General features: G+C 38.8%; 1 protein-coding gene across 4 annotated transcripts in view; it reads right to left on the bottom strand.

Annotated features, from left to right (window-relative positions):
* Positions 1-26265, bottom strand: part of ATP10D (ATPase phospholipid transporting 10D (putative)) — a 127357-nt gene that overhangs the window by 21444 nt on the left and 79648 nt on the right. For 3 of the 4 annotated variants that reach the window (XM_035293748.3, XM_035293747.3, XM_054253373.2), the window contains 7 exons: positions 22012-22250; positions 16486-16674; positions 12785-13394; positions 12038-12144; positions 10315-10441; positions 7596-7780; positions 2466-2775 (listed from right to left, as the gene is read on the bottom strand). In XM_035293748.3, the coding sequence (XP_035149639.3) occupies positions 2466-2775; positions 7596-7780; positions 10315-10441; positions 12038-12144; positions 12785-13394; positions 16486-16674; positions 22012-22250 (1767 nt within the window). The remainder of the gene's footprint in view (positions 1-2465; positions 2776-7595; positions 7781-10314; positions 10442-12037; positions 12145-12784; positions 13395-16485; positions 16675-22011; positions 22251-26265) is intronic. The other variant, XM_035293749.3, reaches the window with a different exon arrangement.

The following is a 26265-nucleotide window of genomic DNA, read 5'->3' on the forward strand; positions in this document are numbered from 1 at the left end:
TCAGTTAATATTATTATAAGTTATAAGATAATCACAATATATAATGTATGAGATAAATTATAATTATTATATATATAATTTATCTAACAAATATAATCATAACTGTTATAATATGTAAGTATAATATAATATATAATTATATAACTATGTTATAAGTCTAGGATTTTTCACTTCAGAAACATCTGGATCCATAAGCTTGATTAATTCATTTATCTGTTTATTCAACAAGATAATTGAACAAAATTCCACCCTAATCCTGATACTTTACTGCAGCCATCTGAAAAGTGATGCTATCTTTTCACCCAAGTTGTTAATGGGATAGAATGGAAACCCAGGAGTTTCAGTGGCTATATCACCACCCTGAGGGGAAAAGTTACCTGAGACTGGAAGCAGTCTAGAGGGAAAACAGACATAGAAAGAGACAGCTGATATGCCAAGTCCTCAGCTTAACACTGGAGTCTCTGAGATCTTAGTCTCATTCTACAGTTCTCTTCAGTTATACTCATTCTTTGGTGTCAAGGCTTTGATATCCACTTGACTCTTTTTTGTTTGTTTGTTTTTTTTGAGACAGAATCTTGCTCTGTGGCCCAGGCTGGAAAGCAGTGGCACAATCTCAGCTCAGTGCAACCTCTGCTTCCCAGGTTCATGTGATTCTCGTACCTCAGCCTCCCTAGAGATGGGATTACAGGCTCCCACCATCACGCCTAGATAATTTGTCTATTTTTAGTAGAGATGAGGTTTCACCATGTTGGCCAGTCTGGTCCTGAACTCCTGACCTCAAGTGACCCACCTACGTTGGCCTCCTAAAGTGCTGGGATTATAGGTGTGAGCCAGTGTATCTGGCCTGATATCCACTAGACTTCTGATTCTCAAATTTGTATCTCTAGCCAAATCCTTATTTCTAAATCCCAGAATTTTATTCTCACTTCTCACCTGACATCACTGCTTAGACATTTAATAGCCTTTTCTTTCCTTTTTGAGACAGAGTCTCAATCGGTCGCTTGGGCTGGAGTGCAGTGGTGTGATCTCAGCTCATTGCAACCTCCACCTCCTGGGTTCAAGCCTCCTGAGTAGCTGGGATTATAGGTGACTGCCACTATGACCAGTTAATTTTTTGTATTTTTAGTAGAGACTAAAAATTTCACCATGTTGGCCAGGCTGGTCTTGAATACCTGACCTGGTAATTCACCAGACTAGGCCTCTTGAAGTGCTGGGATTACGGGCGTGAGCCACCACGCCCAGCCTAGCCTTTTCAAACTTCACATGTGTAAGACCCAACTCCCAATTTCCCCACCACTATTTCAGTAAACGGCAGTTCCGTTCTTTTAGTTCTTAGAAGTAACTTTGGCATTCCCTTTGACAACTCTTTCTCTCATATAACATATCCAATCTGTCAGTAAATGTCACTGATTATTTCTTCAGACCATGCCCATTATCTGACCACGTCCCACCCCTTTGTTTGCTCCCAAATGTGCCCAAGCTGCCATCATCTCTTGCTGAATTATTTTATAGAGTTCAGCCTGGGTGTGGTCCAACAATCACTCTGGCAGAGCAGCCAACATGATCATTTTAAATTTAAGGCAAATCATGCCCCACTTCTGCTCCAAATCCTTCAATGGCTCCCTAATCTCTTCAGAAAAAAGCTAACATTTTATTATGTCCTCTAAGACCCTATGTGATATGGCCCCCTTCTGCTTCTCTGACCTTTAATAACCTGCAGAAAAGTCCTCTGACACACCAAACATGGTTCCCCTCATGGCCTTCACTTTTGCTGTCTTCTCTTCCAGGAATGTTCTTCCCCATGTCTCCCATGGCCCTTTACGATTTCCTTCAAGTCTTTGCTCACAGTTAACCTTAGCAGTGAGACCTTTGAAAACCGTATTTAAAGGAGTAGCCCCACCCCATCTCCAGTGCTCTACATCTTCTCATTCCACTTTATTTTCTCAATAGTACTTATCACTCTCTGATACCTTACAGATTTATGCTTTGTTTTCCTGTATGCCTTCCTACTAGATGTAAGTTCCTTGTAAAAAGGTACTTTGTCAATTTTATGTACTCTTTTATCTCCATTCCTTAGAAAAATGCCTAGTACAAAGAAGGTACTTGATAAATATTTGTTGAATGGATAAATAAATGAATTGTCATGTCCCTAGCTTTCCTGAAGGCAGAACACATGGATTTTTTGGTTCTGTCATTCAGTTTATTACCCGGCTTAAGCTCCTTGATTTGGGGGCCTAACACTAAACTAAGAAGTCCCGACTATTATATCGTTTACCATGTCAAATCCTACTACCTGGTTCACAGAGGTGCTCATGTAATTCATGGAGAAGTGGGATAGAGTGAATGTGGTATAGAGAGAGGGAGGAGGAAAATGGGAGGAACAGTGGGAGAGGAAAAAGAGAGGGATCGGCTTCTGATGTGGTGTAAAAGCGGGAGGTGCAGGACCCAGATTTATCCTCACTCACCAATGGCCAGGGTCATCACCTGGAGATGGCTGCGGACCAATTTCACCACTTCACTTTTCTGCAGCGGCGTGGCTCGGCAGCAGACCACAGCTCGACACCAAGATGTCAGTTCCAGGAACTGCTTTTGTAGACTTTCTTGCAGGGCAAACTCCAGGGTCTTCCCAGTGATAACGAGTCCAGCTCGTAACCCTGAGTCCTGGGGGACAGGAGGCTGAGGTAAATCTACATTTAATGACACTTGCTCTGGCAAGGCTTGAGTTTTCTTCTGAAGTTCTTTCAAAATTGTGCTCATCAGCATCCCACAGGCATCCTTAAAACAAGAGGCAGAGGTAGTTAGTCTTTAGGCTCCCTTGGTGCCAGAACCAGTTACCTCTTTTTATTGTCTTTCTTTAGCAATTGCTGAATCAAGAAAAACCCAAATAATGAATAACTAATTATTTTCGAAGACTTTACAAGTCTTCCACAGAGCCTTCTGTGTATATGTGGGGATGGGTTAAAAGGACAGGGAAACATCTCAGCCCCAACTGTGTTTCTTATAAAGAGATAGCTGTGAAATGTCTTTATGTATGCAATTTGCCTTCTCAAACAGTGAATCCCAAGAGTCCTCTGGTCTCATTCTGCCAGTTATTAGCTGCTTGACCTGAGGCAAACTGTGTAACATCTCTAAGCCTTAACTTTTTCATTAAAAATGCAAATATTATGTCCATCATAATGTTGTTGTGAGGATTGAGTGAAATAATACATGCAAAACTCCTAGTGTAAGGCATGACCCATGGCAGACAGCTGAAACAGGAATTATTTTTATTGTATTTTTGATTCCACATATTCATTCACTCACTAAGTATTTAATGAGAAACTACATATTAGAAAACATTTTATGAGCTGAAGCTGCACCAACAAATGTGAGAATTCCTGCCCTCATGGCGCTTGCATTCTGGCCAGGATGTTGGTGGTACTTATTACATCTCATTTGCATACATCCTGACTTCACACTAGTTAGGAAATTCTTTAAAGGCAGGTATCACTTTTAATTTATTTTTGAAGCCTTCTCGAAGTTTAAAAGTGGGCCACATCAGGTACTCAGTAAATGTTCACTGAATGAATTCTACTCAAGAAGATTAACAATAAGTGTATCCAGAAATGACTATGTCAAGTGACCACTGAGAACAGATTCCAAATCCAGGAGCAATGAATTTAAGTTTAGTGTATACACTAAGTGTGAAATAGTTTACTCATGAAAGAGTTCTCACTCAGAGCTTGTTTGCTTTGATTTACAATGCTGTTTTATCAAGCATTTCACAACCTGCAACAAAATAAGAAAAGCAAGGAAGAAGTAGATATGGATACGTGTGCATGAAACAGCACAAAAACTACAAACACTCTAGTGGAGTGTTCATGGTGCTCCATTTATTTTAGGAACAAATTTGATCCCATACACCTCCAAAGCCCTTAAGGAAAAGAAAACAAGGATGAATCAGATATGCTCATTATACGCTCATTACATCACAGTAAAAATTATTTTTAAAACCCTTTTGGAGTTTGGTTAAATTAAAATGGTACATTTAGAAAGTAACATGCCTCACAGTCATTGAAAATGTAGATGTCTATTAACATCAGATTGTGTTTAAGATATCTGTAATGAAAGAATACAGCTACAGTACTATACGATAATACAAATACAGTCTTTGTGGCATCAGTATGCTTACAGTATATAGAATATGGTCTGTGTGGATATTCTCCAAAATATGATTTTAAATTATAGTTTTAATATTATAAATTGATTATAAAAGTTTTTGTACTCTTCTATTTATTTGAGTATGTGTTTAGGTTTTATAATTAACTATGTTTTCATTATAAAAATAACAAGTACACATACATACCACACAGCTGATCTTTATTATCTGTGGATTCCAAATTTGTAAATTCACCTACTAGTTAAAATTTATCTATACATTTACAATATTTGTGGTGCTTTTGTGGTCACATGTTGTAGAGTGACATCTGAGTGTCACATGCATAGAGTGACATTTGAGTCATGCCATACACATATTCACCGCTGAAGCTAAACACCATGAAGCTTGGCCTTCTTTTGTCACTTCTCAAACTGTAACAGTCTTCTTTTCATGGACTATTTGGTGCCATATTTTTTGCATCTTTCTGCTTTTTGCAGTGATTTTGCTATTTACAATGACTCCCAATCACGGTGCTGCAGTGTTTCTAAGCAGAAAAGGTTGCGATGTGAAACTTTTATGGGAAAATTACCCATGTTAGATCAGCTTTGTTTGGGTATAAGTTACAGTGCTGTTGGCGATGCATTTAATGTTAATGAATTATTAATATACATATTAAGATGCATTTAAGAAGAAACAAGGTCATGTATTGATTATTGACTGTATGTTGTAATTAGAGACTTAGCGGAAGCCCGTCTCCTCTAGAAGCAGTGGTTAGTGTTTACTAATTCAGAGCTCAAGGTAACTACATAAACTATAACTCCAAAAATAATGAGAATCAACTGTACATATATAATATATAATTAAAAATATACTGAAATAGGAATCAGAAAATTTAAAGTTTTAGGTGAGTAATCAGCTGTACTTAGAGAAACCACAAGCATTTGGAGTCTCAGGTTATAAAACAGATCATTTATCTTCTATGTCTATTTGTTGTAATTGTCAAATGAGATCATGTATGAGAAGCCTTTTGTAGATTCTAATATAAATTATGAAGATAGAAAGTTACCAATATTAGGAGAAAATGTAAATGACGTTACAAAAATGAAACTTAAAAAATTAAATGATCAATCCTCAAAGGCCTTTATATATTTCAGTGCAAATAATTAGTTACATACAGGATATGACTATATTAAAACAAATGAAGAAAAAAACTTCTATGAGAATAAAAGGTAAAGTTTGTAACTGGCAACACTTATAATCTAATTCGGAAATTGAAGAAAAATGTTGATGAAAATTTGTAAAGTTGACACAACAGAAATGACGTCAGACATTCCACTGGCTGCCACATTGCCCACTTAGAATGTTAGAGGAGCAATTTCTTCACTAAGTGACACACTGGGCTCCATGGTCTTCAAGTCCTTTTAAACTCTTAGTGATTCCTGAGGGACTCGGAGTGTGAGGAGGAAAGAAAGGAGTTAAATACTACTGACCGAGCCTCTACTGTGTGCCAGGCTTTTTATCTTGAGTCATGATAAAGCTAAATTAACTATGTTTGTTGTATTATATTTAGTTATTTGGAAAATTCACACATGTGAAATAGCTATTGATAGCAAAAAAAATTATAGATACTCAGTAAATACTTCTTGAATTGATAGCTTTAACTGCCTTTAAACATAAGGTAAATTGTGAATGTATAAATAATTCCTTATTTATGTAAATTTAAGGGGTACAAGTGTAATTTTTTATATGAATATACTGCATTATAAATTAATTTCACAGTCCTAAAGATTTTACTGTTCACAAAAAACTCTACCTTTCTTTTTTAATGCCTGCTGAATCTCATCTCCTAGGCACCTCATTAAACAACTTATATTTTCTCATTTGGTGCCCACAAAAACCCCATGAAATAGTCATTACTCTCCCATTACAAGTAAGGGAAAAGCAGCACAGGAAGGTAAGTAACTCTCCAAGGCCACATACACGGTCAGTGAAGGCCAAGCATTTGATCGATGGTCTTTTTTTTTTTTTGAATGACCGGTTCTTATGTTGCTCAGGCTGGCCTCAAATGCATAGCTTCACCTCCTCAAGCACCAGGACAACTGGCCTGACCAGCCACCCAGGCTACATTATTTTGGTGACTGAAATGACTAAGCATTTTCTTGTGCTCAGCCCCCTGCAGCTGCTGGGAGTTGGCTGGTGGTTGTGGTTATGGTTACTGGGCCACTGTAAAGGAGAACCCACTCTTTTTTTTCCCTTTTTCTCAAAATGTACCATTTAGTTGGGTGCTGGTTGAGGCCTGACCATAAAAACATGCTAACCAATCAGGCAGTCTGTGACAAAGTTCAAGAAGTGATCCCGAAGAAAAATGCCACAAGATTTCAGAGAAGGCAGATACAGTGATGGGACTGATATCACTGATTAAATCTGACTGCTGAAGAAGAGTGGGAGGAAGGTTTTCAAGAAAAATAAACAATGTGCACAAGTCTTGGAGGGTATCGCTATACTGGAAAGCTTCTGAGAAAAATAAAACCCTTATTTACCTGATTAAACATTGGTGTTCGTGATTAATGGGAGGCAAAACTAGAAAAAACTGGGCTGAGTCTAAGTTTAAAATTCCTTCTTCAAAAAACGACATTTTCCTCTTCCCTTAAACAGATATTCTTGGGAGCACTACCTAGGAATTACCACAAGAGGGCAGGATTTTCCTAAGAGTCTACTTTTAGAATTGCCATAAAAAATATTTTATATTCACTTGATTTCAACAGAAACTATCACTTTTTCTCATCTTGAAGGGAAGGTGGATTCCTGTCTCAGGACTTGATATATTTTCCCATTTTGGGCTAAGTCTTGTCAAATCCGTGGTAATACAGTGTGGAAGTGGGGAAGGCAAATAAAAAATAATAAAAACAAAACTTTTTTCTAATGCCTTTATTCAGCAACGATTCCACCAAATCATTATAATTTTCCACCAAGCCTTTAGAACTATGACACCCTTCCAAGAACAAGGTAGGTTTCTGGATAGAAAAAATTATCAAGAAGCTAATGGTTGCTGGCCAGGCACGATGGCTCACGCCGTAATCCCAGCACTTTGGGAGGCTGAAGCAGGCAGATCACCTGAGGTCCAGAAGTTTGAGACCAGTCTGCCCAACATGGCGAAACCCCGTCTCTACTAATAATACAAAAACGAGCCAGGCGTGGTGGCGGACGCCTGTAATCCCAGCTACTTGGGAGACTGAGGCAGGAGAATTGCTTGAACCTAGGAGGCGGAGGTCGGAGTGAGCCAAAATATGACATCACTGCACTCCAGCCTGGGTGACAGAGTGAAACTCTGTCTCAAAAAAGAAAGAAAGGAAGAAAGAAAGAGAAAAGCTAATGGTTGCTGTTTAGTTTAGTTTTGTTTTTCATGCTTGCATACATCAAATCTCAGAAGGAACCAGTTTAATCTCAATATACGCACTTTACTTTGGGTACTGAGGATAAAAAGCTTGTCATCTGGCTCTAGTAGCTTGCATGCATAAGCTATGTTGACAGCTGTCTCCTGCTTGTCCCCTGTCAGCATCCACATCTTGATTCCAGCTTTGTGAAGAGCTTCTATGGATTCAGGGACTCCCTCCTGCAGCCGGTCTTCAATGCCAGTAGCACCTAAAAAATAACCAAAATGCAACAGGACTTGTAAGAAACCAAAGCCAGCTGAAGCTCACCTAGTGTACAATTTAATCATATCTACTAGCCAACTCAACCCTAAACTATATAAACTGCCCAGTTGATTCAGGAGAGTCAAAGGAGGTTTGACAACCCAGACCAAAATTATACGCAATGTAATATTCTGGGAAGGAAACCTCAGGGATCAATGGATTTATCACACTTACTTGTTCTCCTTTTGGCTAGTTTTCTAATCTGTAAATTGAAGGGGTTTGAGTCAATTATTTATGTAACCATATTCTACAATTTTATTATTCTATGATATATCCAAGAATAAGGGCAGGATTTTATTTATTTTTATTTTTATAGATTTAAGCAGTGCAAATGCAGTTGTGTTGCACTGACATATTGTGTAGGGGTGAAATATGGGCTCTCAGTGTAACCATCATGCAAATAGGGTAAACTGTACCTGTCAGGGCAACTCATCCCTTGCCCCCGAACCTATCCTCTGCCTTTCTGAGTCTCCAATGTCTACTATTTCATTTTCCATGTTCATGTGTAAGCATTATTTGGCTCCCACTTATAAGTGAGAACATGTGGTATTTGACTATCTGTTTCTGGGTTATTTCACTTAAGATAATGGCACCCAGTTCTACCCATGTTGCTGCAAAAGATGCAATATCATTCTTTTTTTATGGCTGAGTAGGATTCCGTGGTGTGTATGTGATACATATATATATACACGATATGTATATATATCACATATTCTTTAATTGTTTGTTGATGGACACTTAGATTGATTCTATGACTTTGCTATTGTAAAGAGGGCTGTAATAAACTTCTAAGTGCGGGTACCTTTTTGATATAATGATTTACTTTCCTTTGAGTAGATACTCAGTAGTGGGATTGTTAGATTGAAGGGTAGTTCCATTTTCAGTTCTTTAGAAATCTCCATACTGTTTTCCACAGAGGTTGTACTAATTTACATTCCAACCAGCAGTATGTAAGCATTCCCTTTTCTCTGCAACCTTGCCAACATCTGTTGTTTTCTGACGTTTTAGTAGCCATTCTGACTGGTATAAGATGGCATCTCATTGTGGTTTTAATTTGCACTTGTCTGCATCTGATAGTGATGTTGAGCATTTTTTCATGTTTGTTGGCCACTTGTATGTCTTCTTTAGAAAAATGTCTGCTCATGTCCTTTAAAGGACCAGGCTTTGAGAGAATGCTCTTGCCAATAAGATGTGATGTCTATTTGTGACGTTCTTTCATAGGTCTACAGTTCCCTTTTCTGAAACAATTGGGACCATATGTGTTTTGGATTCCAAATGTTTTTCAAATATTAAAAAATATTTTTAAAAAGTAGTATGGTACCTATACCATATTCTATAATACTTGGTAATCAAGCTTATTAATATTTCTGCAGGAAAACTTAAAAATGTTCACACAAATTAGGATAATAAAGAACTATTTCATAAATAGTCTTATGTCAAATCAGGCCTGATTTTTCTGCCAAATGAATTTTGGCACTAAACCCATGGAGTATTTTTGATTTTTGAATCGCTGATGAGGAAATGTGGATGTATACTACTTACACTGTCACGGAGAAAGCACTTAGGGTAAGCATCATTGCTGTATCTGCTAGATAATAAGCTAGGTCAATGTTTTCCTCCTAAACAGAGGAATGGAGCTCAGAAGCTGGTCTCTTGGTATATCAGAGTTTATGTTAGAATCTAGATCTCCAGACTCTAAACAGTGGCTCTCAAACTTGACCACCTTTAGCATCACTTTAGGGAACTTTAAAAAGTTCTAGTGCCCAAGCCATACAACAGATCATGTAAATCAGAATCCCAGGGGATAGGATGCAGCATCAGTATTTTTTTAAAAGCACTTCAGATAATTCTAAAATGCAATTTAATCCAAGACAAAAGGTGTCAGTTGTGCAACTCTAGTTGAAATCAGAAAGAGAAGAAAAATAAATTTCTTTAATCCAGAACCAGGTACAGGATAAATAGCTGGGACCCGGAGCCAGGCAGACATGAGTTCCACGTTGGGTTAATGAGTAACTGTCAGCTACTGGCAGGCGACCTTGAACAAGTCATTGAACTGCTCTGTGCCCCAAATTATAAGATGCAGATTTGCTGTGAGAGTTCAAAAAAAGATAACACATATTAAGCACCTTATCCAATGCCCGAAAAGAAACTCTATTCTTGATATTTATCTTGATGTGAACCAAGATATTTATTTGGAACATTTAGTTGGCTTTGTATTCTATGTTTAGTGTTGGGTTTTATGTGATCTTCTTAATGTGACAATTCTGATCCCACCACAAGTGCAGTCTAGTTCACTGCAGTGGAAAACAGAATAGAATGGACTGGAAGTTGGATCGAGATCACACTGGACACGGCAGGCAGAACCATATATGTTTATTAGATCGTAGAGGGAAAAAAAAGCACTGGTGAACAGCCCTTATTCAGAGATAACCAGCATTTTTCAAAATCCTCCATTCAGGCAATACAACATCATTCACCTACCAAGTAATGTAAGTTTGTTCTCCAACCTCATGGCAGATTCAAGTAGTAATTCTTCCCTGTTGTCAATGCTGGTTTCAGCTAAAAAATGATTCCTCAGCCACTCTGCATATTCAGCGTCACTCATGACCTATGGGAAGAATTAAAAGAGAGGCATGAAGCAAGCCATATGATCTTGCAGGCATACCAGGGCTGACCTTTGGCAAAATATCAAACCATCAACTCATTTTACATACTCCTTCCTCTGGGCACAGCCAAGTCAGGTTCACATCCTCACACCACCTGAACACTAGCTTCCCAAACTCTGCGATCAGACAAGTGCAACATGGATGACGGATGGAGCCTTTAACTCAGCATCTCCGGAAATTCCAGGCACCATGTATGATGACAGTGAAAGAAGGCAGGTGAAACAAGTCTTAATCCAAACAAAAATTCAATAAAATTCCTGGAAAAGTGATCAATGATGTATTTTCCTTTGTCTTTAGGTTGCCATAGAAGGAGAAATCTACATTTCAGTTTTTATAAAGCAGCATGGAGTAAAGGGGTGAGGCGATTCCTCTCTCTCTACTCATTCTTGCCCACAGGTCCTTGGATTTGAGATAATCTGACACCTGTTGGGCTACATTTTTATCAAGGGCAGGATCATTCAAATGAAAAGGTAGAGTTGGTTTGATCTTGAATTCTCCATTCTTCCTTCAACTGTGTGTGGGGCAGGGATTTTTTTTTTTTTTTTTTTTTTTTTTTGAGATGGAGTTTTGCTCCATCACCCAGACTGGAGTGCAGTGGCGCGATCTCAGTTCACTGCAACCTCTGCCTCCCAGGTTCAAGCAATTCTTTTGCCTCAGCCTTCCGAGTAGCTGGGATAACAGGCATGAGCACCAGACCTGGCTCATTTTTGTATTTTTAGTAGAGACGGGGTTTCACCATGTTAGCCAGGCTGGTCTCGAACTCCTGACCTCAGGTGATCCACCTGCCTTAGCCTCCCAAAGTGTTGGGATTACAGGCGTGAGCCACTGCGCCCAGCTATCAGGCTTTTGATTCCTCATGCAGCTGGTTGACTGAGTTCCTTAGGGTCTACAACAGATTCCACTTTCCCTAATGCAGCTCTCATGAACTAGAACATGGGTAAGAAATGAAGAGTTCTGATAAGAACATCCCTCAAATAATTTCTTGGAGTTCCATCTTCTTTCTTACTACACTTTTATTTAGAAAGAATATGCTATGTACCAAAATCATTCTCAATAGAGAATAATCAATACTGAGATAATATCTAAGATATTTACCTGGATTTACATATAAAAAGTTATAGGCACATAAGAATATTGAGAACTTACAATTAAAAAATTAAGGCTCATCTGTGGCATTCTTTTCCAAGCATATTTAATGCTGTAAGACAGAGCGAACATTTTCAAAGTCCTGAGGGGAAGAAAGTAGGATCCAGAGATTTTTGTTCCCAGCCAAACAACTGTTTACATATGAAGGCACTCACTGACATATTAAAACATGCAGGAACTTAAGAGAAAATAACTTTCAGGGACCCTTCTAGCAAAATACTTTGAACAAACTTCAAACTAACCAATATATGGAATAGAGTAGGTAAAAAGAGAGCCAGTGTCCAGAGGACTTTCCCCAGTGCCTGGATTAGGGTTTGCCACATGCTGGTTTCCAGTCAATGAATAAGGGAAAAAAAACAAAAAAGGTGGAGGAGCACACTAAGCAGTCTCACCTTCTTTGCTATACATAGAGTACGAAGGCCGTGTTTGGCATAGTCATCTAAGTGCTTCTGGGTTTTCTCCCTTATTATCATCTGCTGTTTTTCCAGACTTGCTCCATCTGAAATAATGGACAAGATGCTTGAGTTCCTACCAGTCTGCCCAATTACAGAAATAGTTTTAAAAGCAACAATAGTTTAATCCACATTAAACAAACAAAAAAAGCCTTCTGGTTTTGAATCCCAAATGGGTATCTGTAAAAGGGACCACTCAGAATAAATCTTTCCTTCGTTTCCCCTTGGGCAGAGGGAAGTACAAGAACTTGATACAAACACCGTTCCCACATAATCAATAACACAGTAACATAACTATAATAATGCTGCTAGCTAACATTTATTGGGCGCTTACCATTTGCTGGACACTTGGCCAAAGGCTCTTCATACATTTCATATAGTATGTCATTAAACCTTTCAAGAATCTACCAAGGAGGTACTCGCAGACCCACTGAGTTGAAGACTTACACACAGAATAGTTAGGTAACTCTATGAAGATCCAGCTAATGATGGAGTTCACATTTGAACTCAGATCTGGGTAGCTCTAAAACTTACTCACTTTCCCATCAAATCCTAGGCAGCTTCTCTCTACTTCACCAAATGAGATTAATGCCCAAATATCTATTTCTTTGCCTTTATAAAGCCATCGAATGTGGTCTTTTAATCTTCAAGATTTTCAAATCACCATGTCACCTTTTATAAACTTACCTGGGGAAGCCACTGACAACAACTCCATGATCACAGAATCAGCACCCTTTGTATACACCACAACTTGATTGGAAAGGGGGTGCCGGACCACAACAGACATTCTTTTTCTTACTGAGTCAAAGGGCAGGATGTGTAGAAGTTGAAATGTTAACGGTCCCAAAGCAGCAAAGTCCACCATGACCTGCTCCGGTGTCCGGGACTGTAAAGTGCATTGGTAAGCCCTGGCAGCATACACTAAGGCCGCTTCATCTGGGCTCTCGGCCTCATAACACAGGTTGCAGGCTAATGGCTGTCCAGAGAGGGACTCCACCTTGCCATTCAGGAGGCCTCCATCACTGTGTTGTTTCTCTGTTTCTGTGCAGCAAGCTGAGCTACTGGAGCATTGGGGGCTCTCACACATCTGGGAGACTTCTTCCTCCACAGGTGAAGCCAGTTTCATTCGACTAAAGAGAGGGAGTCTGCTCACAAAGGCGTTCGGAACTCCGGAAGATGGCTCTTTCCCACTGGTAAGCGATGGAGAACTTGATCTTCGCACAGACAATCTCTGGAAAAGATTTTTAATCTCTTCCAAAGACTTAATGGGCATCCCTCCCAGTGAAGGGTGTCTGATCTATGAAAGACAATTTAGGAAGGTCTCAATACAGTCAAAAGCAGTTTATAACAACTTTGAAGGCAAACTGAGAATAAATTAGATATAAAAAGAGTTACCACTCTCTTAAATGGCTAGCAGCCTGCTCCCTATTTACAACCACCATGGAAAATATTAATAAAAATAAAAATTTGTGTTTTTATAAATATTTAAATAATTTGATTTTTATTAACATTTTAAATGTTAACTTAATACTTTGTGAATATTTTAATAATATTAAAATGAATGACATACATTCCTACAACTATTTAAAAATAAATTTGACAACTGATAATAAAAGATATAAAATGCTAATATTTCTAGCAGTGGACATCCTTCAGCAATTTTTTTCCTAAAAAAAAAACTTGAAATATAGAAACTCTAAAATCATTATTGTGTGCATCCTAACAATAACAATTTTAAAATGATAAGCAAATTAAGTATTCAATAACAGCAAAATAGACACATCTTGAAATGTTATATAATATTTAAAAATAAAGCTTATAAAGTCTATAGGGCAATATTGAAAAAGCTATGAGACTAGTGTAAAAAAGTAACAAATAAGTAATAATACTCATAACAAAAACACCAGAAGAAAGCAAATCAAAAGATTACACACATTTTTCTCTTATTTTCCAGATTCTACAGAAGTTTGTTACTTTGACTTTTAAATAGACCAATAAGCAAACTACCTTCATCAAGAAGCGTTATCAATATCATAATGTGGATTTGAATTTCTATTTTCATAGAACTTTTTCTTATTCATACCCTGGCTTCTCTTAAATCTTAACTTTCATCAGTGATTAAACTTAGAAATTCACACTAATCATGGAAGACCAATTAATTGGAGGGAAAAATTTTCTCATTTAGAAATGCTCAAGAAATTAAAAAGTTTCCCCCTAAAAAGAACTAATTTTATAATAATTTGAAGGTCTTATGCTGATTGATTTTCAAATTTATTAGCAACTCAGAAGTGAAGCGTAAAACCCAATCACAGATGAGGCTTCTGTATTCCACATGAATGCTGAGTAGCTGCTTATTCACTGCCTTTCTATCATTACCTTGAAATACCATGAGGCTTAGACTCTTACATGCTTCAGAGATTTTCTTTCAAGCAGTAAAATATATTCTTTGGGAATAAGGCAATAATATTTCTTAAAAGGCAAATACCAAAAGATGCTTACTTTGGAAACAGATTTATTAGAAAAATTATGTGGGGGGAAAAGAACAGCCTTTATTCTCTAACTGCATAATCACTTTTTCAAAGAGCAACTTCCTGAAGGCAAAGCCTTCTAAAAATACAGGTCCTGATAAAGCACAACTTAATTGGAAGTAAATTATTTTTATGTTAAAGTTGACCAACTCTGAAGCTGCCAAAAGAAAATGAACTGATGGAAAATTAAATTGAATTGGGTTGTGCTGCAAATTGAATTTTAAGTGTGTAAAAGGTGAGATAGTTACACACAACGAGGCTAACACAGCAAGTGGTGAATCACCAGCCTGTTAAACAAGTTTTCCTTTTCATTAAAAATGAATTTTCCATGAATTCTAAGCTACAAGTAGACTTTAAAAATCCAGCTTTTTTTGGGAGCGGGGGCAGCTGTAGTGGCTCATGCTTGTAATCCCAGCACTCTGGGAGGCTGATGTGGGAGGATTGCTTGAGCTCAGCAGTTCAAGACAAGCCTGGAAAACATAGCAATATCCCATCTCTACAAAAAATTTAAAAAATTAGCTGGGAATGGTGGCAAACACTTGTGGTCCCAGCTACTCAGAAGGCTGAGGCAGTAGGACTGCTTGAGCCCAAGGCTACAGTAAGCTGTGATTGCACCACTGTGCTTCAGGCTGGATGAAAGAGTTGAAGCCCTGTCTCAGAAAAAAAAAAAAAAAAAAGAAAGGCAGGACACGGCAGCTCATATCTGTAATCCCAGCACTCTGGGAGGCTGAGGCGGGTGGATCACCTGAGGTCAGGAGTTCAAGACCAGCCTGGCCAACATGGTGTAACCCTGTCTCTACTAGCACTACAAAAATTAATGGGGCATGGTGGTGGGCGCCTATAAGCCCAGCTACTCGTGACGCTGAGGCAGGACAATTGCTTGAACCTGGGAAGCAGAGGTTGCAGTGAGCTGAGATCATGCTACTGCACTTCAGTCTGAGAGACTTGGTGAGACTCTAAGGAAAGAAAAATCTGGCTTGGTAATGTACTGGATTTTACACGGATTAAATCTAACCCAACTGGTATGCAAAAAGATACATTATCATTAAACAAGAAATTGAATCCAATACTGTATATTTTTCTTGATATACTGCATATGATGTTGGAGGTCTCAGAAGCCTCAAAGAAAGCTTCAATTTGGCAAAATAAAGCAAAAAGAACTGCTCTCATCAGTACCTTCTTAGACGCATATAATATAGTAGCACTGAGCTATCTATATTTCCTAGGTTCAAATCCCATCTCTCCAAACCAGTTTTGTGACCCTGGGAAAATTACTTAGCCTCATCTGTAAAATGGAGAATAGTAGGGTAATAGCATCTAACTCATAGGATTGTTAGCAGGATTAAACTTGTTAATACCAATAAATCCCTTAGACCAGCGGTCCACAACCATTTTGGCACCAGGGATCAGTATTGTGAAGACAATTTTCCACTGATGGGTTGGGTAGTTCTTCAGCTCATCAGGTATTAGTTAGATTATCTGGGCATTAGTTAGATTCTCATGAGGAGAATCATGCAACCTAGATCCCTTGCATGTGCAGTTTAATAGGGTTCACGTTCCTATGAGAATCTAATGCTGCCCCTGATCTGACAGCAGGCAGAGCTCACTGGCCCTCTCCTCCCCTCCTGCTGTGTAGACTGGTTCCTAACAGGCCACAGACTGTTACTGGTCTGCGGCCCAGGGGTTTGGGGACTCATGACACAGCCATGGTAAAGTGCAGAGCACAGAACAAATGCTAACTAAATGCTATATAGCTGCTATTATTTATCATTTTTATCCATATATCAGGCTCAGTACAGATACATTTAAACCCAAAATTCTCTTCTGGAAAGTGACCGTTGTTTGCATTAGAGACCTTACCTTTTGTCGGGGTTGGTTAGGAGCAGAAACCACTACTGTATTGCAAATTGCCAATGCAATGAAGAAGTCGACGATGTACAAAGTTTCCAGTGGTGGATTTTGGATGGTCTCATCTAGTGGCATAAAGAGCCGGGGTGTAATCTGACTAAATTTGTCTAAAAGCCTGGTGTCTGGTACCACATCTGTTTCCTGAAGATCCAATAAGACAGTGTATTATTATAATAAGTATATAAAAATTAGTTTTAAATCAACATGAGAAACAACTTTTATAGCCAAGATCTAAATGAATCATGAGACAGTGAACTTTATTTTTCTGAAAACAATTTTAATGTATACTGTGTCATGGGAAGTGAGAACAGGAAAATAAAAGATACAAAAATAAATGAAAAATCCAGAATGCACATTAGCAATGGAAACTATCTTAACTATGAAACTAAACAGGAGTTTGGTTTCCACCAAATCTAGTTGAGTGTTTTCTCATTTTGAAATACATAACTGCAGAGATACACAGTATTTTGTTATGGCAGCCTGAATGGACTAAGACACTATTTATGTTGTCAATTCAGGGAAGCAGATGAGTGCATGACTGAAAGGCTGTACTGTGTCTATGAGAACGGAAGTAATTCTGAAGTTGGCCCAAGCTGGAGGTGAGTGGGAACAGAGTGTGAAAGTGGGCACTCTGATCAGCAAAACTATGCTGAGAAGTACTGTCAAAATAAAGTGGGAAAAATCTATAAAGTCAGGACCATAGAAGACCTTGAAAAGCACCATAAAACAATATACATGACAGAGCCCAGAAGATTTAAGGAAAGGCCTACATACAAAGAAGCTTCAGGCATGGATCATTCTTCTGCTTTAGTTGGTCCAACTAAAATAGGTTAATTTCTTTTATTATTATACTTTAAATTCTGGGGTACATGTGCAGAATGTGCAGGTTTGTTACATAGGTATGTATACACATGCCATGGTGGTTTGCTGCATCCATCACCCCGTCATCTACATTATGTATTACAGAGTTACCACATGAAATTCTTATCTGCATGACTGTATCCGTAGCTGTTTCTTCAAATCTTCCTTAGGAGACTCATGATTACATTATTAACTTTTGCTCTTTTTTCCCTGATCGTCGGCTTCTGCCTTCTCTGGATGTCTTAACTTCAGAACCAGCCTCAAACCATCTTGCTTTAAATGATTCCTTACATATGTATGGAGTCTCTCCCCAGAGAATTTGGAAGGCCCATTAAAGTAAGGACTATACCATATTGATCTCTGGATCCCTAACTCAGTACTGGACACATGGGCAATATAAGTGTATTATCATATGTTACTATCATTTGCTAATTTCATATCACATAAGGAATGAGAGAGAAAAAAACATGAAAAAAATGTTACTCATTGGAAAATAAACACATGTTACCTCCCACTGGGCTCAAGTAGATATCTTTTTAAAATTCAAGAAAATTTATACTTCTAATCAAAGCACAGAGTATGATGCAGACAGCTTCCCATGTAAACAGAGCCTTATTTGGTTTCCTGTTGAGAGTCTAGTATCTTTGTTCTAGTCATGCATGGTATCTCAAATCTTAGATTTACCCTCATGATTCCTATTATGCCTTCCTACTAAGTTGTAGATTTCACATTCAGGTTTCCTCCTATTTTTTTTCCTCTCTCCTCTATTTAAATTCAAATTAAGCAAGCAAAAATGGGCCAAAACTCCTTTTTCCTTCTAATAGTGTTCATTGAATCTTTTGAATAGCTTTCATATAATTTAAATGTTAACTTTGTTTTAAAACAGAGCGTAGCATCAGCCGACTATAATTGTTTGTGCAAAACTTAGAAAAACCCTCAACTGAGTAACGGACAAAGACACTTTAGATGGGATTTAAAGTTGACCGAGGAGCTCTAATACTGTTTTTTTACTCCTCCCTGATTCCACCCATACCCAGGGTTTTTCGTTTTATTGCCGGATGCCACTCCACTCATTTTAAGGGTTCACTACTCCACCACTGCAACTTTGGCTTAAGAGTGGACCCAAATAACTTCTATTGCCACCACCCCCTCCTTACTGATGCCTAAACAGCACAGTCCTGAAAAAAAAAGACAAAGTTCAATAACCACATGCTGACAATTTCTCCTGCATACCACGTTCTCCCATGAACCTGTGGTTCTGAATGTCTGCATGTACCACGTGCTGTCAGCTCCAAATGCCTTTCCTTCCTCTTCCAATCTGTGAACCTCTCTGCTCACTATTTTAATCCTAAATTGTAGGTCTTCCAGGCAGCCTTTCTTAATCCTTCCTCACTCCCTTAGAGCTAATCACCCCCTTCTTTGTGGCCTTACTATAGTTTGGATTAACTACGACTACGTCTTTAATACAGGACTATAATTATTTGCTTATATGTCTATCTTCTCTACTTAGAACAAAACTGAAGGCTGAAGCCAGGTCTTAATCACTTTACATCTTCTTGTCCAGTACTGTGCCATGCTTTCCATTAATTCATTAATAAATTCATTATCCCATAAATATTTACTGCTGATCTGTGGTACCAGGCACCCCTGAAGGGAAGAGGAGTACATAGAACAGATAGGGCCGGGAGCGGTGGCTCACGCCTGTAATCCCAGCACTTTGGGAGGCCGAGGTGGGTGGATCATGAGGTCAAGAGATCGAGACCATCCTGGTCAACATGGTGAAACCCCGTCTCTACTAAAAATACAAAAATTAGCTGGGCATATCAGAAATATGTTTTTGATACAGGTGGCATGCGCCTGTAGTCGCAGCTACTTGGGAGGCTGAGGCAGGAGAATTGCTTGAACCCAGGAGGCAGAGGTTGCGGTTTGCCGAAATCGCACCATTGCACTCCAGCCTGGGTAACAAGAGCGAAACTCCATCTCAAAAAAAAAAAAAAAAAAAAAAAAAAAAAAGAACAGACAGGATCCTGGCTTACATGAAATTCATATTCTACCTGGGGGAGAGGGTAGATCCAAAATGATCCCAACAGCAAATAAATAAGATGCCCTTATACTGAGACAGAGAGAGACAAGGGAGAGATGGAATGTAATTGGAACTAGGTGGCAGAGAAGGCTTCACTGAGAAGATATTTGAGCTGAGACTCAATGACAGAAAGGAGACAGCTATACAAAGATCTAAGAGAAGAGCGTTTCATGCAGAATAAAGAGTATGCTTGTTGAATGAAAAACTCCAGAGGATGAAAGACGAATAAACATAGTGGCTTACAAAGTAAAGGTTTCTATTTCTAAAACAGGCAATATGAACCCAGGGTTCATGGAACTCAGTGACATTCTAATGCCCAAAGGCTGGCACATCTGCATCAGCACCCTGCCTAGCATCCTCACTTGCTGGCTCACAACTCGCCTCCTTTGAAGGGTGGCATCTTACAACCTTCCACTCTTAGACATCACAACTCTCAGAATGCCTTCAAGCTGGTGTCATTTACCTGGGCTCCTCAGATGGGCTTTTAGAATTTTATATAATGTATTTGCAGATGCTCATTTTTCAGTTCAAAGATTATATAGCTTTCTCAAAATAATCTTTAGTCTTCAAAAAGGATAAAATCAACTTGCTTAGACAAAGACTGAGAAATAATCTTACTGAGGAAGACCGGGACCCTGTTATTCTATATGTTAGGGGTATGGTTTTGCAAAACACAAACAAAACAGTGGCTGCAATAACAGCAACACAAGAGCATCCATATAATCAGTAATGACATTGGAGTATAAGGCAAATGAAAATAAAATGGCCCAGATGAAAAATCAGCCTGGTAAGTAGCTTCCTTCAACAACCTTTAAAGATACTTAATTGAGAACAGACATGCCAGACATTGTGCTAGATGTTGATTCAAGATGGATAAATCCTTCTCTCAAGGAGTTAATGGTGAAATGCCAGAGGCAGAAATAAGACCAATGCCATGTGGATGAAGGGACGTAGGAATGGTGTAAACAGAGCTCGGAAGCTGGAAGAAGAGAATCTGTGAGTCTTCAGAAAAGGTGATATTTAATTTAGTTCTTAAAGGAATAAATATTTCACCAGATTTGGTGAACAGAGGCAGAATATGAAGAGAGAATATATTTTAGACAAGGTAAATTGTATCTACAAAGGGACAAAGACTTTAAGCTAAGAAAAACCAATTATTTGTTCCACAAAGAGGGTGAGGTTTGATCAGGAAACCAATAAGCTGTGGTTATTGGTAATTGGTATTTGGTAATAAGACTCACCTTATTACCAAACTGTGCTGCTTCTGTCTAAACAAAAGCCAACATGTTCTTACTTTCAGGTGGATAGAAAATGAAAAGGTTCAACACAAGGATAGATAAAAAGACAAAATATAAGAAAATATATTGATAGAAAATAGAAGAAAAACATATTTCTGATATGGCCTTATCATGACTATACAGAATGAACTGTGTGCATCCCTTTCTTCTTCCATTTCAAAAGTTGGAGAAACATTAAGTCTTGGAATCACCTGATACGGCTAAGATAATAGTTTTTATATTAGTGCCACAGAGATGTGATGGACTGAAATGATCGCTCCAGTTGCTGTAATTATGCATTTGTTGACAATTTGAGAAGAGCCAGGATCCTGAGAAGCCCAAGGCCTTCCCAGGACAAACGAGACCCCTGGGGTCTACTCATATCATGTCTCTACTATGAAAAACATACAATAGATTCAATGTAGAAACACAAAGCTTCCCCAAAGCTGATTTATTCTTGTGTTGTCTCCTATTTTGGAGGTATTATCAGTCTGGTGGCTGGGAAATCCTCATCTTGGTAAAACACAAGAGTAAAATGTAAAAGGCAGAGAAGGAAACTGAACTTTTATAGAGGTAATTTTAAATCGAGCAAAACTTTGATTTTTAATTTTTTTTCACGCAGCATCTTTCCCTCTTTTCCCATCTTCTGCATGGTCCTCTAGTTCTTCTGGAGTAAAATGAATTTGTTAATGGATGTGACTAGACAGTTCCTGACACTTCCCACTGGAACTCACGAACACATCCTGTTGACCTCTGAAATGGATATATTAGAAAATGACCTTCTGGAGGCTAGGAATGGGGAAGAAACCACAAATTTGATGGGATTTGGGAAATTACAGAGCAATAAAAAGTAATTCAATGTACTACATGGCCTATGAATGTCCCTATAAATTACATATGCTTATCTGTCTAGGAGATAACTCTGGTAAGCTTTGCTGGGTCTGACAGTGAACCATGATTCTTAAACCAAGGCAGCTTTCTTCAGGCTCACACATGATCAGCCCTGACTAGAAACATTATATATTTTTTCAGAAATGGTATACTACTTCTCAACATTGAGTTATTTTTTAAAAATAGGATACTGTGATATTGTTTGTTGATACTTCTAATTATGTGTAGGGATCTTACTGAGCTGCAATCACGTAGTCTCTTGTAAGGTAGAAAAGACAACAGAGTTTGACTCTATTATAATTACAGGTCTGTTCTTTCACCAAACATTGTGGGTGTGCAAGATTCTAGTCATGCATTCACACTTACAATGGGGCTACTGAAAGCAGCCTGTCTGGAATGAGGCACTTCACTGGCTCCTTCTCCGCTTCTTAGATTAAAAGAGCTCCCAGCAAGATGATTTGAAGGCTTATTTCCCAAAGGCCCATTATGAACTGTCCCGCAGCTGGGGACTCTCGGTTTTGCCATATTGCTCACGGAACCACTGAGTGTGTCTGTAAAATCTTCATCTTCAGAGACAGCTTCCTGATAGGACTCCAACCTCTTGGCTGTGGGATAAAAAGCACACAGAGTCAGCATCTGAGAAGAACCACTTACAAGTTGAAAGTATCAGGCAGTTACTCAAGCAGCCATTTCACACCATCTCCTCACCTTTCAAACCTGGTTGCCAAGGCCTACCTCCCATACCCTTAGTCAATGAACTTACCTTATACCTCACTGAGAAAAGTAGAAGCAATCAGATCAAAATTCCCTTGTTTTTCTGCATCAAATCTCCCTACTTATCTGCATCAGTACTCATACTCTCGGCTTTTCCTCCTCCTACTGTGGACAAAGCATCTCTCTTTGTTTCGGACACAAACTCTTCACTTGTCATCTGAATCTCACCTCTCTGAACTCAATGACTTCACCCTTACAATCCTTTCCTCTTTCACTGACACCAATCTCTCCTTAAGTAAATTCACGACTTTCTGTCCCCATCTCTCCACTGACATTGCTTTTGTCAAGGTCACCAGTGAGCTCCACGTTGTCAAATCCAATGATCATATCCATCCCTGTCTTATGTGAACGCTTAGTAATAACCAATAGACTTGGCCATTCTTTCCTTCTTGAAATGTCTCTTTTGGTTTCTCTGATGCCACACTTACCTATTTTTCCTCCTACTTCAATGGCTTTTTCTTCTTAGTTTCTCCTGCTGTCTTCTCCTTTTGGCCCTCAAATACTGGAGAGTTGCAGAAGTGCCTTCCCTTCTCTACCTGCATCTTCCTTGGTAACCTCATATGGTCCCATCTTTGAAAGGACCTATATATAGGCATAAACCTATAATTTCAACTCTGACCTCTCACTGGAATTCAGATTCATGCATCCAACTGTCTTCTTCATACCCACACTTGGGTGCTTATGAGGCTTTTTCAGTAGATGTAGGCATGGCTCACTCCCTTACCTTTTACAAGTCTCTTATCACATACCCTTGTCAGTGAAGACTTTCTAGATCTGACCACAAAATTTATAATAGATCCCATGCCAAGACCCACCACCATCTACACATACATATCTTATTTATTTTATTTTTTGAATCATCCAGTAGCACGTAACATTCAAAAGGGCAGAGAATTTTATCTGTTTTGCCAACATGATAATCTCAGACTTCAAAGCAGCAGTTGATAGGTACCATCTTTGTAAATGAAACTTAAGGAGTTATGCAGTTACTTAAGCCAGAAATCTAGAATTCTCCTTAATCCCTATCTTCTTTTTTTTTTTTTTTCAAATTCCTATCTTCTTTCTTATGTTCAAAGTATCACTGACATCTGTCCTCCATACATCCAAAAAATATCTCAAATAACTCTACTTCTCTCCATATCCATTACCTTAGTCCAAGCCACCATCATCTCTCAACTGGACCAGTTCATTAGTCTCATAACTGGTCTCCTTGCCCCTCTGCAATCCATTTTTCAAATAGTAGCTAGAGTGATCTTCCTAAAAAATAAAGCAGATCAGATCACTTCCTGCAGAAAATGCTCCAGTAGCTTTACAATTCACTGAGAATAAAATCTGGACTCCCTATCCCGGCTTATATAACTCGAGATGATCAAAGCCATGCTGACCTACCTAACTTTGCTTCTCCTTCTACATGCCCACTAAAATCCAGACTCACTGGCCTGCTTTCTTGCTTTCTTTCTTTCTTTTTTTTTGAGACGGAGTTTCGCTCTTGTTACCCAGGCTGGAGTGCAATGGTGCGATCTCGGCTCACCACAACCTCCGCCTCCTGGGTTCAGGCAATTCTCCTGCCTCAGCCTCCTGAGTAGCTGGGATTATAGGTACGCGCCACTGTATCCAGCTAATTTTTGTATTTTTAGTAGAGACAGGGTTTCACCATGTTGACCAGGATGGTCTTGATCTCTTGACCTTGTGATCCACCTGCCTCTGCCTCCCAAAGTGCTGGGATTACAGGCGTGAGCCACCATGCCCGGCCCTTTCTTTACTTTGAAAATCAATAAGCTCACCCCTGCCTGAGGGCCTCTTTACCAGATGTTCCCTCTGACTGGAAGCCTTTTGTATGGAATTTCAACATTATGTCATTCAGATCTAAGCCCCTATGTCCCACTTAGAGAGGCCTTGCCTGATCCTCCAGTTTGAAATAGTCATCCAATCATTTTATATCATACCACCATATTTTAATTTTCTACCAAGCACTTATCACTAATTTTTTTATTGATTTAAAAAAATCAGCATGGTGGCTCATGCCTGTAATCCCAGTACTTTGAGAAGCCGAGGTGAACGGATCACGTGGTCAGGAGATCAAGACTAACCTGGCCAACATGGTGAAACCCCATCTCTACTAAAATACAAAAAATCAGCCAAGTGTGGTGGCGCACACCTGTAATCCCAGCTAATCAGGAGGCTGAGGCAGGGGAATCCGATTAAACCCAAGAGGCAGAAGTTGCAGTGAGCCGAGATTGCACCACTGTACTCCAGCCTGGTGACAGAGCAAGACTCCGTCTCAAAAATAACAATAATAATAATGTATTTGTGAATATTTTCTCTAACAGCAGCTCTGTGAGAGCAGAGGCCTTGTCTGAATTTTTCAGCATTGTATCCTGTATCTGGAATACAGACAATCAATAAACACATGCTTGTTGGATTGTTAGTTGTCTCTGTTTGGCCTAAGTCGTCTCTGTTCAGCCTGAATAAAGTATGGCTTTGGGTAAATTATTCTATAAAGTGAAGAATGTTCACACATTCTATTAATTACAATAGCTTTGGTCTGTATTCTTTAGGGGCAAGGAGAGGCTAAGGGTCTATGTGGCAATCCTAGATTCTAGCACCAACTCTTCCTAAGTGGCTTTCAGCAAATCACTTGCTGTTTCTGGGCCTTTGATTTCAGAATGAAACATTTCAGAATGAACAATTTGGATTCGGTGACTTTAAGATCTTTTCCAGTTCTGCAAGTGTCATTATATAGTCTGCCTAAACAATATAGAATGTTTCCCAGTATGACCTCCCAGCTTCAGAAACTGGTTTACATATTGTGTCCCAAAGATTCTTATCTCCTCCATTTTCATCTATGCCTTTGCTTGGAAAATTCATTCATGTCCTTTCTATTTATATAAATCCTAAACATCTTTAGAGGTTTAGTTCAAATGCCAGCTCCTCCACAAAGACCTCTATAACTATACTGGCTCTTACTCATACCACTCATTGGGAATTTATAAATTACATGTGCAGAATGTTACTATGTACCAGGCATTTGCTTCATTTAATTATTATATCTCAGCAGATACTAATTTGCCCCATCTCACAAAAAATGGTACAAATTCGTCTTAAAATCAATTCTATTAGACTCCATGGCCCCATGCTTTACTGTTTCTGAATCTACCTGTATATGTTAACAGAGCCAATTTTTAACACATGGCCAATATTCCCTGCTTAGTTTCAATGAGTCCAGGTTTTGTCATTTAAATAAAAATATTAAATGAATAATAAATGAATGAATCAATAGACATGTGAATGAAATATCCCCAATATTAAGGGAAAGTTGTGGGGTAGGGAGTTAATATTTTTTTGAGGTCCTCCTTTTATCATGCATCTGGCTAGGTCATATATATGTAATGTGTGTGTATATATATTACATATAATATATATGTATACACATAGTCCCTTTTTATCTTCAAAATAATGTTACCAGGTAGAAACTGTCACTGCCCACTCTGCAGATGAGGGGATTAAGACCCAGAGAAAGTAAGCATTTCAACCATGGTTAAACAGCTAGTTATGAGTTGTGGGTAGAGCTGGGAATTCAATTTAGGTCTTCTGCCTCCAAAGACAGCACACTACCCACTACATTATAGCCTCTCAGCAGTGATTTGCATATAATAGGTTGGCTCAGTGGTCCTCCACATGGGGTCAATTTGTCCCCTGGTGGTTTGGCAATGGCTGTAGACACTTTTGCTTGCTACCACTGGGCAAAGTGTGCTGCTGGTATTCAGTGGGTAGGAGGCCAAGGATACTTCTAAACATCTTACATGCTCATGACAGCCCCCAAAAACAAACATTAATCTAGCTTGA

The sequence above is a fragment of the Callithrix jacchus genome, chromosome 3 (assembly GCF_049354715.1).
Source record: "Callithrix jacchus isolate 240 chromosome 3, calJac240_pri, whole genome shotgun sequence".
Classification (NCBI taxonomy): domain Eukaryota; kingdom Metazoa; phylum Chordata; class Mammalia; order Primates; family Cebidae; genus Callithrix; species Callithrix jacchus.